This window comes from Carassius auratus, unplaced genomic scaffold, assembly GCF_003368295.1.
Source record: "Carassius auratus strain Wakin unplaced genomic scaffold, ASM336829v1 scaf_tig00215808, whole genome shotgun sequence".
In the NCBI taxonomy this organism is placed as follows: domain Eukaryota; kingdom Metazoa; phylum Chordata; class Actinopteri; order Cypriniformes; family Cyprinidae; genus Carassius; species Carassius auratus.
In genome coordinates, this window is record NW_020528251.1 from 138,650 (window position 1) to 155,640 (window position 16,991).

General features: G+C 36.1%; 1 protein-coding gene across 1 annotated transcript; it reads left to right on the forward strand.

Annotated features, from left to right (window-relative positions):
• The first annotated feature begins 5,473 nt into the window (after positions 1 to 5,473).
• LOC113095931 (ubiquitin carboxyl-terminal hydrolase CYLD-like) lies at positions 5,474 to 15,152 on the forward strand. The gene is made up of 13 exons (XM_026261277.1): positions 5,474 to 6,555; positions 7,301 to 7,427; positions 7,676 to 7,920; positions 8,020 to 8,182; positions 8,276 to 8,408; positions 8,497 to 8,604; positions 8,732 to 8,811; positions 8,931 to 8,997; positions 9,388 to 9,520; positions 9,650 to 9,758; positions 9,880 to 9,998; positions 14,216 to 14,420; positions 14,615 to 15,152. Exons 1-13 carry the CDS (start codon positions 6,133 to 6,135, stop codon positions 14,809 to 14,811), a joined length of 2,109 nt encoding a protein of 702 aa, XP_026117062.1. The 5' UTR covers positions 5,474 to 6,132; the 3' UTR covers positions 14,812 to 15,152.
• Positions 15,153 to 16,991: the final 1,839 nt, after the last annotated feature.

The window sequence follows — 16,991 nt, forward strand, 5'->3', positions numbered from 1 at the left end:
GTGAATAAAGACTCATTTGCTAAATAACGCAGACAGATTTTGTAAGATGTTGCAACATTGTGGTGTAATGCTGAATGTTTGAGACATTATTGACTTTCATTGCACCTTTTCCATACAATGTTAGCGAATAGTAACGAAACCTGTTCACGTAAGTGTGTAGTTTTTGATGATGTGTGATATGTGCTCTGTTTCATATATCTGTATGAGGACTCTACTGCAAACAAAATCTACATTCGGGTATAAATAAAGTAACTTGAACTTGTAATATTCAACAGTGTTCCACGAAAGATAGCAAGCTATATTGGTTTGGAACTAAAGGCAAATTTTAATTTCTGAGGGAACTATCCCTTTAAAAACTCTCCTTCATACCCAGTTGCTGCGGCAGATTGTGCGGTTTTCAAATTTTGTTACTACGCCCCTCGACATGTCCATCTACATTCCTTCACGGCTGAACTGGAATCAGTTTGACTAACGGTCGACCAATGACTTTTATAGTATAGTGTTAAAAACTGTTCCCACGTCGGTTATAGATGAAAAAACGGATAAAAGGCCCAGTTTGAATCCTGGCTCCACCCATCAGTTTGTGTATGAATCTTATTGGACAAGCCGGTAGATATGGGCGGGTCTACATCACTGGGCTTTTTTGTTTTTAATATCAGCTGTTCGTTGGGATATTTACTGCGATGTTATAAATTACATGGAACAATTTCCAAAAGCTAAAAGAAACTAAAAAAAAAACCAGCATATATTCTGCACCTCTACCTCGGAATAAACAAGATTTTTAAAAACTATTTAGACGTCGGAAAATCGAATGCTCTGTAAAGAAGCAGGTAACGTAGTATGTTTTATTAAGCCTCTTTATTTAAACTTTGCGAGAAAATCTGTATATTCCCAAATTTGTTTTATTTGTAAATATGTATGTATAGACAATTGTATAGATGCATAAATTTCATTTCTTAATAATAATCGAAGCTTACGCTACTTAATCAGAATCGGAATGAGCTTTATTAAATATGTTAGTAATGTTTACAGTATTTTTCATTTACATTTCCTTTACAGAATAATTAGTTTTAGTGTGTATTGATAGCTTTGCACAAATGGATAAATCAGTGGCCCTTGTGTTTTCCTCGACATGTCTTTCTAAATGATTAGTGTTCAAAGAGAGGGAGCAAAACAGCTACCCCCAAAAATCCTCCATAAACAGTTATTTGATATGCTACTACTAAATAAAAACTGCATAAAAACCATCGAAATTAAACCATTTCCACATAATGCAGATGCTGTGTTTTCAGAGAAAATGAATGTATTGTTTTAACGGCACACCCTCCAGCTGGGGGACGACAGATGGACGCCAACAATGGAGCTGGGGTCCAACAATGCACTCCCAAAATTCAGTTCATCCATCTTTGTTGCCATATGAACAAATATCACCAGATATAGGTTTTAAATGAAAGTCACATATCGAACATATCTTTAACTAAAGAAGCATATTGAATTTTTGTTTTAAATTTCTAACTGTGCATGGATGGGTGAAACGCCTTGGTATTTGGAAGCTTGTCTTTTCTAGTTTATTCATCACTACTTTACGGTTGCTCAGCCTAAAAAAAAAAAAATATTGAAACCTGACATAGGAGTACTTAATGGAAGAGTGGCCTCAATATGAGATATGAGCCTAAAATAGCTTTTAGCTTGGTTTTAATTCAAGTCTTGTTTAGTGGGTATAATTCAAATCAGGCACTGCATCATATAATGTTCAGATTTATTATATATATATATATATATTATTATATATATATAATATATTTGTCCTCTACCCAAGGTCTGGCTGAAGTCATACTGCGGAGATCTGCTCATAACGTCTGCCATAGTGAAGAAGTGTGAGACTCGTGTACCAGGCATTGGAGTTCACCACCAATTATTCAGAATAAGCACATTTAATTTATAACAATGTTTCAACGGCTCACAAACCTGCTCTTTGGAAACGTGAACAAACCGACTCAGGAACCAACTGTACCAAAACCAGGGCCTCCAGAAGCGGATGAGGAGGGCTGGCTCCTGGTCAGTGCAGCTGGTGAGTACAGAGTACAACTGATATGAAAACTGATATGAAATAATAATCAGAAGAGCATTATATTGGATTGAACATATACTATAAGAGTATGTGGAGCTTACTTAAGGAGGAAAAACTTCTTAATTTTACTCAGAGGCCCAAACTGAGCAAAATGTGCAATTTTTGCAGCTGCTGATATGTATATGTAGGCTATACAGTATACAGTATGCTTTATTGGCTTAAAATACAGTGCAGATAATTTAGGGGCTGTAAGTAATATAATCAGAATAATTTGCGTTCACTTTAATGGATAATTCACCAAAAATGAAAATTTTTGTCATTTTTATTTATTTGTTTTTTGGTCAGTACAGTAAAAGTCTGTGTAATACAGTGTTGTTTTGGATGCTGACTTGCAGTGTGGGCAAAACAGTCTTTAAAATAGTTTTTTATTAACTTATTTGGCACAGACATCAGTTGTCCCATAACAGAGGTGTGATCATGTTTATTAAAGTACAGCTTTCCATGGTACACTATATTATTATTTTCTGTAGATGCAGAGACATCCTCTGAAGCCAGTGAGGTGCAGTTCAAGTCGATAGGAAACCTGTCAAGCACTGAGAAATGTGCTGCCAGCTTGGTCAGTGATGCAAGGTAAAACTAATACACCCGCTCAGAGCTCGCAGTCTGTATCACTTTATTCCTACTGAGAAGTTGCAAAAATTTTGACTGACAAGTCAGTATTGGATTGATTTAAAGAAGTGTTTTGTTCTGTTTCTAAAGCATCAATGAACCAGAAGTCCCTGTTGCTCGAGGCAGTGTTCGAGTATCTCAGCGGTTGGTTTCTCAGGCTGGGGCTCTGGTCAAAGTGACACAAGTGGGCCGGATACAGCGTGCTCAGGCTCGGTCCAGTCGCCACAATCTCAGCCGCAATTGCATTCAGCGCCAGAACCACATCCGCCAGCGTCTTCCTCAACACTACTCTCGCATACATCGCGTGTTCCTCCACCAGCCTAGTCGTCGCAACTTTAGTCACTAAGATACAGAAAGAGTCAACAAGCATGCAAGTACCTTGGTTCAAAATGAAAGCTTGATATGAAGCTTGAACTTTTTTTATTTACAACGTAGTGTACAATAAATCCAGTGGCAGCTAAAATTATGGCTTCTAAAACAATGTTGGCCATTAGAAAGTATTACTGTACTAGACTGTCATGCAGCAATAAAATGAAGTGAAGGACTTCTGAATTTTCCCGTTTTCTTTCATTGTACATTTAAGCTAATTTAGAAACTTTGCTGAATTCATTTTAGTTTGATATTTTATATACGGAAATCAATTTATTGTGTTGAAAACTTTAAAGCAAAGGGTTAAGACAGATACTTGCTAACCTGACTGTGGTTTATAAACTGAACTGTTTTACTCAATATAGGCATATATGTTACGTTTTTGCACAAGGCATGTCTCTTTGTCATGCAGTGCACCATTAAAACCACGAGGGGGTGTATGGGTTCGCCTAGTGTGTGTGGTCTAGTCATGAAAGTAGCCCTTGTCTTCTTTCCTTTGGTCAATGAGGCATGACTGTCTTCCAGTGGTATCACAGTGTTAAATGATAACTGCTTTGTGGGCTTTTTGTCTACTGATTTATTTATTTATTTTTGTCAGCTGAACAATCTTTTAAAATGAAGCATTGTCCACTATTTTCAACACAGAAGTAAGCTATTTTCTTTGAATGTGCAAGACTTCCAAGTCATTAGCTGTATTAAGGAAATAAATAGAAGAATAATAAAGTGCAGTAAACGGTAAAACTATTTGCCCTGAAAACCAGTGTGTCTATGATTATGATTATGATTTAAAATAATATGCTAATAATTACCAGTTTGCAGTATAAAGCAGCAAAATAGACTATTTTTGTACAAGGAAAATAACTGGACACAAGTGACACCTAAAGCCATTCAAGTTATCATGGCCGCTCTTATGTTAAAAATAAGGTGGATAGTATATATAAAATATTCTAGTTAATTTTTGACATTTATTGTTGTTTAATATTATTATTATTTTAATTCATCTGTGGCTTACAAAATGTCATAAATTGTTAACTATTTGTTCTGATTTCTGTTCAGTTTCAAAAGTTTCTGCTCCAGGTGTGTGTGTGTGTGTGTGTGTGTGTGTGTGTGTGCGTTTGTTCACCATTCACTGCTGTGTGTGTGTGCTCTTGGATGGATTAAATGCAGAGCACAAATTCCAATTCACTTTCTTTTTTTCCCCACTTTTTTTAAATTGATGGTTCCTCTCAAAGATTTTGTCATAATTTACTTACGCTTAAGTTGTTCCAAACTTGCTTGAGTTTCTTGAACACAAATGAAGATATTTTGAAGAATTTTGGAAACCAAAGATGCTATAGGCATCGATCTTAAAGAATCTTTGTAAACATAACGAATGGTTCCAAGTAAAATATACTTATGAGTTTTAACTTTAATTTCTACCTAGGCAGTTCCATTTAAATTTACTTATGTATTTAGGTAATATAAATAAAAATGAAACTTCAAGTAGCTTATTGAATTAAACGTGACATTTTGAAGTAAAAAGACAAAATAGTATTTGTGTGTAAAATTTAGTTAACTGATGCTATCTTTATTAACAAGTTTAAAAAAAAATCACTTTTTTACAGTGTGTTTGGTTACCAACAATCAAAAGAGAATGTTAATTTTGGTGAACTATCCCCTTACGTTCTTTCTCTTGCTTTCCTCAGTTAATTTTCAAGTAGAGCAGAGAGAATGTTAGCAGTTCACTGGTTATTCTGTTTTCTTTCTTTCTCACTGAGGACATCATAGCCCTTCAGCATAAACCACACAGATTCACAGAATGCAGGTGTTTTCATGTTAACAGGTCACATAAATTTAAGGCAGACCAAGATGGTGTTGGAACAGTATACACTATACCCACATGAAGCTGGACATTTATTGCCATCTGAGTAAAATCTGTTTTGCTATGTCTTGTCAACAGAATCAAGGATACTAGGTCAACCTCACCATTTACATTAAAAATCTGTCAAAAGATCTCATAGGACATGCTATCACGCAAGTAGTGAACACCTTTAACACATCTTCATACTTAGACATCACCTGATCTGACGAGCAGCAAGATAAATTTCAACTATGCCATGTGGTGTCCATAGCTATTTGGGAGTTTTTTTTCTGTGAAAGTTCCCTGTAGTTTTATCTGACGCTGACAGAAAGCAATCTGAACACATGAAGCAGGTGAAGATGAAATGCATGACTTGTTTTATTGTGTTAACTCATAGTTTACCCATTTTTACATATATATATATATATATATATATATATATATATATATATATATATATATATATATATATATATATATATATATATTAATTTTTTACACAGCTGTGGTTATGATTTGTTCTTTTCTTTCAGTCAAATTAAAATATTATTTTGCCTACATTTTCAGTTCAGTTAAGTGCATATGGAAGTGTGGATGGTGTCATTCACCTCTAAGAGCTTGAATTCTTAGCCTTTAATATTTCAACAAAAGTATTTGACAATGCTAAGAACAAGTTACAAAACAAGTCCATCAAGTTAAAGAAGTCAGACACTCAGATATCTGAGGTCAGGTGTTTTCAACCAAAGTACATGTGACAAAAAGTGTGCACACAAAAGCAAACGAATAAGGAACTAACATTTCAGACTTTTGAATATGATAAATGCTGACATGAAGGTGCTCAAAACATGTCTTTAACTTAATTGAATATTTGCTGGTTGGGTTTTCTGTAATGTAAAATATAAGCTGCACTGATTAAATAATCTTTCAATCTCATAATGCAAACGTATTCAAATCATTAAAATTATATATAATAAACTGAAAATAAATTGATATTGCTTTTTGTATTACCGATTTTCTTGCTAACACAGATGGGCATCTTAAGTGTCATGATTTTGTTGCATGTCAACAATGGAATGTCAGAATGACATCACAACTGACTAGTAGTAGATAACTGACTCCCTCTGTGTTCATAAGGCATTTGCTTTCATTTAACGTGCACTGCATTGAACAAACACTCTTCAACATGGAACGGAACGAGGAAGGTCAGGAGTGCTACTTTATTGTAGTGAAGAGAAGTAAGAAGGGCTTGTCTCGTGGGTCTATTGGGCGCGCGGATGCGGAGACAGCAGCAGGAGATCTCATAGGAATGGTTTATGGACGAGGTGGCAGTGCCAGGAGCAGTGGCATGGTGAAGAAGCAGGACACATACCCACTCACACGCCATCAAGCTCAGCTACTTCTGTCCGTTTCTCCTACCAGCAGGCGGCTGGAGCTCCTGTACAACATCCAGCTCTTCACTGCAATCTGTGCTCTTGCTCAGGATGATCTTGTAGTGGTCAAACACAAGAAGGACCTTCAGCCATGCCTCGTCAAAAATCTGATTCAATTAGGCAAGAAAGACAAACCCGGAGTCTTGCAGAAGCTTGGATTTGAGCTGGACTTAGTGGTGAGGAAATGCATCTTCAGCTGCCAATTTGTTTCCCATTAATTCATGAAAACAAATATATAAAAGTCTTTTATGATTGTTTTATATACATGTTATTTTAAAATAAATAGAATATATATTACATTACATTTGCATTTACATAAAGCGTCTGCTAAATGAATAAATGTAGATGTAAATAAATGTAAATATATTACATTTAAATGAAAATTAAAATTCTGTCATCATCTGCACACACTCAAGTTCCAAACCTGTGTTTATTTCTTTCTTCTGCTCAACACACACAAACACACACACACACACACACACACACACACACACAAACACAATATATATTATTATTAAGTAATTTTTTACTAAAATAACATGAATGCTAATATTAATTGTAAACTAAAATATATTGGTTCAGATATATATTACACAGCATTTTTATTAAGAATTTTTCATATGAGGAAATGTTTTTGTGTTTACTTGTGTGTAGGATGCATACTGGTAAATAAATGTTTAGCCTGAATGCACTGTAAGTTGCTTTGGATAAAAGCATCTGCTAAATGCCGAAATGTAAATGTAAATGTAATGGAAAATCCTTAACTTCCACATAATCTAAACATGCACTTATGAACTGTGACATAAGTGTTGACCACTTGACCACATAGACAAAATCCTCAGAATGCAAAGGAAATAATCATGTTAATGGTGTAAAGAATCCACTTGATCTCTTTACATGCTGTTGAATTTTTTTCCATAGGAGACTGAGCGTGATATTTTGTCGAAGAAGTCTACCCCTCTTTCCTTCTTCAGTGCAGCTGACATTGTCCAGGTGGCTCCATCACATTTAAACACCAGGCAACCGCTGAGAGACAGTGGTGATTTGGGTCAGTTAATCATCTTTTTAGCCCTTAAAACATAGTTGAACAGTCCTGGATATTAAAACAGAGATCCTACTACTAGACTGCGAAAAAGATTGTTATCTTAAACTGGAAAAACTGTGTCGTCAGTCTCTAAAGAATTCATAGCATCTAGCATGCTTCATACCAAGATTAAATGGTTTCATTTACATGGCTTAAGTAATTAAGTCAGGTGATACATGCAGTAATATTATTTACATGTTTTCCCTTTTTAGGTTTAAAACAAAAAACAGTGTCTCACATCAATTCCATGACAGCTCTCAATTCACACAATTCAGAAAAGCAAAGTATCTTATTAAACACGGATGTATCCAGCTCCATTCATGCCTTGTCCCATTATTCTTTGGAGGTGGGGTCCATGGCAGAGGTCATATCTTTGAATGGACAGACCATGTATGGGGTGATCAGATGGATTGGAGTTCCAGAGGGAAAGAAAAATTGCTGGGCAGGACTTGAACTGGTGAGCAGCGGCATTTTTCTCTCTCGGTACAAAACATGTGCTGATTATGTGGTGTTTCATGCTTGTAAATAATACAAAATAATAACCAAACCCTTTCAGGACAATGAGGTGGCAACTTGTTCAGATGGGACATTTGGTACAAAGCGGTATTTCACATGTGAAGGAAGCGAAGCTTTGTATGTGCCTCTGACAAACTGCAAACCAGACAGCAGATTTCTGTTCATCCCGAATGAGATCCCGAAACCACTTGAACCTCCCTCAGGTGAGACCTTTTATTTTTCCTCCGCTTACAGAAACATGCTCAATGTTAAAGGCCTCAAGATTGTTATTTTATTGTTAATTTTTTCCATCTTAGTCACACTTCTGGAAGATTTAACTGAAGATGTTCCCCCTGTTGCTGAGCAAGATGTTTTGTCTCGTCTGGTTGGCAGAATGAAGGGAATCCAAGGTCACTTCAACTCCTGCTATCTAGATGCCACTCTCTTTAGGTAAACATCTCAAGAAACTAATGTTATTTCACGTTTCATTTATGTGTTTTGATGCATTTTCTTTTTTTCTCTCTCTCTGCTTTTACAGTCTCTTCACATCATCCACAGCTTTCAACAGAATGTTTAACAGATCAGCAGATACAGAGGAAGGCATTTCACACATTTTAAGATGGGACATTGTGAACCGTTTACGCAGGTAAAGGCTCTTAATACATAGGAATGTCACGTAACAAAGCTAATGCACAGCTGTGTTTGTGGAGCTTGAGTAAATGAGTAAATTGAGCATATGAGTGTGCTCATATGACCCCTGCCTCTCTCTACAGATCAGGCTTTGTTCCAGCAGAGAGTGTGATGAAGTTTCGTAAACAGCTGGGCTGCAAATCTTTTGCTACAGAGGAGAAAGGTATTAACTATCCCAGAGCAGCCATTTACTTGTTTGATGTAGAGCTGCAAGATTTTCATCTATGGCTTAGAGCTAATCTTACACTGATCTCTAAAACATTTTACTGCTATTTCCTTAAGATCCAGAGGAGTTCATCACCCTACTACTAAAGCATGTTTTACACATAGAACCATTGCTCAAAATCAGGTTTGTTTCAGTTGCACTGCTTATTTTATATTTTATTATGTTATGTAATCTTATGATATACACCAAATCAGCATATTAGAATGATTTCTGAAGGATCAAGTGACACTAAAGACTGAGTAATGCCTGCTTTTGAGCGTTGCTGTAACAGATTTAAATTACATTTAAAAAAACATTAAATTGGCTATTTAAAAAGTAACATAATAACATATTTAACATATTATATAACTATATTTTTGATCAAACAAATGCAGCCTTGGTGAATATAAGAAACCTTAAAAAAATTTTTATTAATGTTACTGACCCAAAAGTTTTGTAACCAAAACTTGGTGTACATTCTGTGTAAACAAGCTTAAACTGAATATCTTAACACCTGTATGTGGGTTTTTTTAGGTCACATGGAGACTCGGCACAGGACGCCTATACACATCAGATCATTGTAGAGAAGAATCAGGTGCGAGCTGTGCCTTCAGTTCAGCAGCTGCTTGAGATGTCTTTTGTGTCAAGCAATCTAAAGTTTGAAGAGGTTTGTTCATTTATTATAGCGTAAATTAGATTTAAATTCAATTGTTTATGTCTCATAGTTTCCTGCTTCGTAGATACATTGTAAACAGAAGTATGTATTATTAATCAAACCTTTTTTATTTTATTTTAGAATCCATCATGCCTTATAGTTCAGATGCCACGGTTTGGAAAGAAGTTCAAGATGTTCCCTAAAATCATTCCCTCGACAGAGCTGGACATCACAGACATCTTGAATTGTTGTGCGTTTAACAAGTATATTTCTAAATGAAATCTGCTCCTGATAATATTTGTTTTGTGAAAGCACATACTGGAGAGTTTCAGATGCAATATCTCTGACGCTTCTCCTGATTTCTCCGGCAGCTCCCAAGGAATGTTTTCTGTGTGGTCATCTTGCAGAATATGAGTGTGTCCAGTGCCTGACGGACCATAAGCTCCAACCAGGCAAAATTAAGCAGTTTTGCTCCACCTGCAACACACAGGTAGTGCACCTAATACTAAAATCTTATTTATCTACTTATTTCTACACTCTAAAAATGGCTGGGTTAAAAATAACCCAATTGGCAACCCAGCACTGGGTAAATATTGGACAGAACACATGCTGGGTTAAAGTAACCCAGCATGCTGGTTTACACATTTTAACCCAGCATGCTGGGTTATTTAGAAAACCCAAGATAGAGTCATTTTTACCATTTGTGGGTTTGCATTTTTATGATTCTGGGTTATTCTTGCTGGGTTATTCTCATTTCACTTTTGCTTAACAAAGCAATCATGGACTAATAAATAATGAAGAATACAGGTTATTTAGACTGTTAAAAATATTTTTAATGCCATCTGACATTCAAAAATATTTACCAATGACAAACAACATGGAATTTTCCCTTTTTATGTTTCCAGCAAATGCAAAATAAATAAATAAAAATCACAGAAATACAGTTGCAATAAATAAGAAAATTATTTCTGAATGACCTGTGTCTAGCTTTTTAACTATTACATTTTGAGATTTTTAGCTATTTAAATACACAGTGAAATGACATTGACAATTAACATTCTTTAAATTTAAATGTAAAATCATTTAAAGATGTCCTTAAATTTATATCAAGTATATAAAGACTCCTACTTAGGTAGATGTGCACTGCTTAGGGTAGTTCAACATATAGTTCACCCAAAAATGAAAATTCTGTCATTTATTACTCAACTTCATGTCGTTACAAACCCGTAAGCCCTTCGTTCATCTTCAGAACACAAGTTAAGATATTTTCGTTGATATTCGAGAGCTTTCAGACCAGGGTGAATAATTAATGACAATTTTCATTTTTGGGTGAACTATTGTCAAACACTTAAGCTCTGAAGCAAAGATCTACCCCTGAGAGCAGTGTACTCCGTTATAGAGCCTGTCTACGGAAGGACAATTTTCAAAAGGAATTGCTAATTATATTTTCAATTGCGTTTTGCACATGTGACAAATTGTGACAATCCAAACACAATTGCAAATCTTGAACAAAACACTGTTTCAAAAACACTGAACAAAAATTACGGTTTCAGTTTAGTGACTGCCAAATTTCAAATGGAAAAACAAAGTCAGTTTGTAGCTGTATTTTCCATGTATTATGAGTAATAAGCCTGTCATATTGATCAAATACTACAGCTTTACAGTATTAAATAGGAAAATAGTGTGTAATAATGCAAAGGGACAAAAGTAAACACTCAGTTTTCAGTTAAAGTCAATTCGTCATTGATTCAGTGATTTATCGTCCCTCTGTGCAATCAAGTGGATGATATCGCTTGATATTAATTGTCCCCAACTAAAGAAAAACAAGGAACCAAAACTCCATCTGTGACAGAATGGAAAAAACCTTGGGAGAAAGCAGGCTCAGTTGGGGGTCAGTTCTCCTCTGACCAGACGAAACCAGTAGTTCAATTCCAGGCTGCAGCAAAGTCAGATTGTGCAGAAGAATCATCTGTTTCCTGTGGTCTTGTCCAGGTGGTCCTCTGAGACAAGGTCTTTACAGGGGATCTGTATCTGGGGCTCTAGTTGTCCTGGTCTCAGCTGTCTTTCAGGGCAGTAGAGGTCCTTTCTAGGTGCTGAACCACCATCTGGTCTGGATACGTACTGGATCCGGGTGACTGCAGTGACCCTCTGATCTGGATACAGACTGGATCTGGTGGCTACGGTGACCTTGGAATAAGAGAGAAACAGACTAATGTTAGCATAGATGCAACATAAGAACAAGTACATGAGGTTTTATGAATTACCATGTCTGTTTTTTCACTGTGTCGCACATGTTACCTGCCAAAACTCAAATGGAATCTTTAGCATCTGAATTTCCAATGCCTCACATTGAAAACTGTCAATTTTTGTCAGAGGTGGGACCATACCATGGAGAGTGTTTGTATTGGGAGGTGACCTCACTCAAAGACAACTGTGCAAAATGCTTTGAACAATGGAGGTTAAGGCACTACTAAAGGCAGCTGCCACTCCGAGAGATGTGTGACAAAAAACAGACAGTGCAATCCGGATCTCCCTATATTCTGGGCACCTCACACAATAAATAATTCTGTCATTTTTACCCCAAATGCAGCTACTATCACCCGCTAACCGTTAGAGCCACATGGTACTATTGGTCAATATTCACCATTAACCAAATGCTTTTCACCTGAGGTATAAAATATAGGGTAAGATGCAGCTAGGTAAATAAGAGTAGAACTGCAATGTTGTTTGCTGATGTGCAACAGAGTGCAAACAGTGAGAGATTTGGGGTAAAAACTACAAAATATCTCCCAATACAAACACGCCCCATAGTATAGTCCCACCCTTGACACAAATTGACAGCTTTCTGTGTAAGGCATCTGAAATACAAATGCTTTTCAATTGAGTTTGGACTATTTCACAATGTATATGTCCACATGTGGAGAAATACAATTAAATATACAATTTGCAATTCCTTTTGAAAATAGTGCAGAATATCCTTACCTGTCCATTGATTATGATCAATGCCTGAGAGATCTGCTGTCATGGGTTTTGTGGACTCTGCTCAGTTAAGGAATTCCATGTTTGTTCCAACCTTTAAAATAAAGTTGAAAAAAAAGAAAAAATACAAATTGTTTTAATAACAGTGATTCAGTTCAATTAACTGTGTGAAGTTAATCATGAAATTGACCCATCATGATTATGAGTTAAATTCACCTATGAGTTGGTTTACAGAAGCAGAATATGATATAGTGATTGGCTGAAAGGTGTGCTTTCAAACTGTCTAATCAATGGGATGTTCCAGTCATTATAAATCACAGTTTTATGTTAATATGCTGGCTATATCAAACACACACAGTCACTGGCACAGATAAGGGAGATCACACTGCATGCGCGCAAACAGACATTTCTATGACAAGTCACGTAGGTAAAACAGTCCATATATAAAAACTTACAGATGTACCAAAGTGATAAGGACAAGTCAAAAACACGATCTGGAAAATTAATATATGATGTTTACGCTCATAAATTAGGTACATTCTGGTGCAGCTTTAACTATAGCACGAAATAAAAATATATGTGCGTTTAAGTTACGTGAGGGTTAACGTTAGTTGTTTATCACAGACAAACAATTATGTAAAATGTATAATAAACACGAACTTACCGTTAGACGCCTCAATAAGACTGCACTCGACCAGTTTTTCTCTCACAAATGTATCCATGCGCTTTTCTGACAGGAAAAAACACATTTTGAATTATAATTTGTATGTAAAAAGACTTTATAAACCACAAAAGCATCAAATCACTTCACTAACGCGGCCAGCGTCACTCGCTGTGCGTGTGCGCACTTTGAAATGCCCTGAGACGTCGATTCTTTTCCGGGAATCACTTTGTTCGAGAATCACTGAACCGGTTTACTTGAACTGGGTCGTCGGTTCTTTTAGACCTGCGGTCCGACTATATTGTACGTAATTTGTATGATTTAAATGTCGATATGGACAACTGCAGGCGTTTACATTAGAGCAGAAAGTCGTATTCACTTTTTGAACTCATTTGACTCACTTAAATATCAAATTCGCTTTTCAGTGTCAGAAGCTACTTTTTCCTCTATTTTCACAGGTATTCGCATATTTCAGCCATCAGTCACTTTCTGAAACTTAATAAAACTATTAATCTGTCGTCTCAGATACCTTAACGATTATGCGAGTCGCGTAACGTAGGTTGGCCGTTTGAGGTAAACAGTTCATCATTTAACGTAAATAATGTTGGCCTGTAGACGTTTAACAGTATTGTTGCTGCAAAAAAAAAGTTATAATTCTGCCAATTTAAAATAATTATTATTGAAAACATTAAATAAACTTACCTTAAAACAGTTGAAAGCCGTGGCTTTGCCCCGTTGTTCTTCCAAAATGACAGTTGGGGAGCGATTTAAACATCTTCAAGGCGCGTTAAATAACCCAGCGCTGGCCTGAAACAACCCAGCGACGCAACCCAGCAGGTTTAACCCAACACCTGGTAAATTGAAACTACCCAAAAGTGTTTAAAAAGAAATTAAATAACCCAACAAAATGACCCAACAGACTCAACCCAGCATTTTGGGTTAAAAAATAACCCAGCCGTTTTTAGAGTGTACAGTTCTGTGATGCAATGCATTTTACATGTTTTTATTTTTTCATCCATATGCCTTCACCCACAGTCAAACCCAAATATTTGTACTCTTTTCTACAGGTTCACATTCATCCCTCCCGAAAGGAACATACACCTCACAAACTTACAGTTCCAGATCATCTTCCTGAAGATGCACCTATACAGAGGCACCAGATGCAGCTGTTTGCAGTCCTCTGTATAGACACCAGCCATTATGTGTCTTTTGTCAAATATGGGCCTAACCAACGGTCCTGGATCTTTTTCGACAGCATGGCTGACCGATGCGGTATGTCAAATATGTTCAACATATTTAAATGTAATCTGTATATTTATGTAATTTGCGATTACTCCACTGAGGTTTCACAAACCCTTTTATAATCCCTCCATTATAGATTCTATAACCAGATCAAATGTTGTTTATCACTAAAATGGGTGTTCAAATGAAGTTATTCCCTCAATATCTTATTTTTTTATCCTTAGGTGATGATAACAATGGCTACAATGTTCCCGTGATCAGGTCTTGTCCTGAGGTCGGAGACTTTTTTTCCCAATCTGAAGAGGAAATATCCAAAGCAGATGTGAGTCAGTGCAGTGAGCTGGTGCGCCGACTGCTGTGTGATTCATACATGTGTCTATATCAGAGAACAGAGCTAGCAGAGACATTTGTGATGTGTTAAGACATTATCTCTTGTGTTATTACATCATTAGAGTTGACACAGGAGTTACACTGATGTTTTACTTACTCAGATTGTTCTTTTGTGATTTCTAATAAAACTGTATTTATATGTAAAAGGGCTGATGTACGTTAAGACACTTTATCAGGTGGAACTATACATTTATACAGAAGCGACAGTTTCATTTATTTTGATAGTTTAGTATGTTCAGTATTATTTCTTTTGTAGTACGTTCAGTATGATTTTTGATCACATAATCTATAGTTTAGATTATTCAGGTCAGTTTGTTTGTAAGCATTAGTAGCCTATATGCTATTTGATTTGTAGGATGTTTATATTTGTATTAATATGCTGTACCAATTTCATTAGTCTGTCTTAATGATAAAGCTGCATTTAAATCGTAGTTGATTTAAGAGTTTGAACTCTTACTGCTCTTTCTCTCTTTTAGTCATATTTCTATACGTCAATTTTTAAAAGTACAGACTAAGTACAACAGAAACAAATTACCTAAAAAAAATGTGTAACGGATTAATTAGAAAATATTATGAATGAAACTATGATGTCGAATTAAAAAAAAAAAAAAAAAAAAGTTAATAATTTTTTTTAAATGGTGGGTTTAAATGTTTTGTGAGGCCTAACTGAAGAGAAGCATGGCGTTGGTGCCCTGCTGCCCTCTAATGGAAACATCAGCACTGACTCTTCAATAACGAACTTGACTCGATTACAATGTTCTAAACTGTGAGGTCTGATTCTCAAACGAATGGTTCTTTTGAATCGGTTCTTTTCAGTGAATTGGTTGACACGATTTGCCAAACAAGTGAAACAAGCTTTTATATTACATTATACATGTTTTATAATAATTATATTATATTAATATAGTAAAATTAACATGGTGTTTCTAAACATAAACCAGGAAATAATATTTCACTGATAGGTCATATATGAGTGTAGATAATGCACATAGCAATTGGTTTATGTTTAAATAAATGTTTGGTAAACGAATAAATGATAATACAGTGTTGTTAGCAAAAATCCTATGGCAGTTCCTGGTCACTGACCTTTAAACTGTGAATCATGTTTTATACGTTTATCAGGCAGTAAAGACACAAAGATCATATATAACATGTGGCTGCTAAACAGTTTCCGCCTTTGTACATCTGTTGTCCAGACAGAGATAGGCCTACTGCAGGTTTAAGATAAATGTGGGCATTGAGAAGCAAGGCGTAGGCCTACTTGTTAGTGAGCACACACACAAAATATCATTATAGAAACTGAAACAAATATTTCTAATAGAATTGATTTGTTAAAATGACAAGAACCACATGTAAGCACAACTTCTAAATAGGTGAACTCATCTCAATGTATGAAAATGTTTGTCTCTGGGACTTTAAGATCAAATGCTAATACAAATGCTACTAATGCATTATTATTATTGCTGATGATGGTTATATTTATCTTTATAACACTTTTAGCAAGCCTCTCTTCTCTGGTACCACGTGGCTTTAACCCCCCCATGGAAAAATCATAGACAGTAAAAGAAATGGACACAGCGACCCCATTGGAACTCAATTGAGACAAATGAAGCCCAGTTTTAGCGGTTTTTAGCACTTCCGTTTCTGATGCGCAGACTCAAACGAAGCTTGACGACGTCAGCAACCTGTCTGCCAGATGTAAATCTTCTAGTAGCTGTGTGTGCAAACTGTCATCGTTAATCTTGCGGAGACGGCGAGCTTGAGCGGGGAGTTCTTTGTCGTGAGTGAGCAGGAGTAAGTATTCTGATTAATTATTTTGTATAGTATTTTAAAATGTAACGCCAGTACGCCATATTAAGTTAATTTGCTGCGAGCTTCTCCACCTGTCTGTACGGTAATGCGACAGAGAGCCGAGTGGTTATGACGCAATCGTTAGCCTATTTTTTACAAAAACTGTTTATACGGGGCCATAATGTAACATAGAAGGTAATGGAGCCCTTTATACATTGTCGTGTATCTTTAGAAATAAATAGTGGACACACAGAGTCTTTAAACGCCTCAGATGTAAAGTTATTCGCTGTCAAAGTGACGCCAAAATGAATGGGAGTCAATGGGAATGCTAACGCAAGTGAAGTTCTGCTAAAAGATGGCAGCCTCCGCCCGACTTCAACTTCCGGTCGAGTTCCTTGCCCCTTGGGAAAAATAGGGGTG

Coding starts and splice junctions, on each gene's coding strand:
- LOC113095931 (XM_026261277.1), top strand. CDS start 6,133: ATGGAACGGAACGAGGAAGGTCAGGAGTGCTACTTTATTGTAGTGAAG. Junction 7,428..7,675: donor GAGAGACAGTGGTGATTTGG/GTCAGTTAATCA, acceptor TTCCCTTTTTAG/GTTTAAAACAAAAAACAGTG. Junction 8,812..8,930: donor TTTTGCTACAGAGGAGAAAG/GTATTAACTATC, acceptor TATTTCCTTAAG/ATCCAGAGGAGTTCATCACC.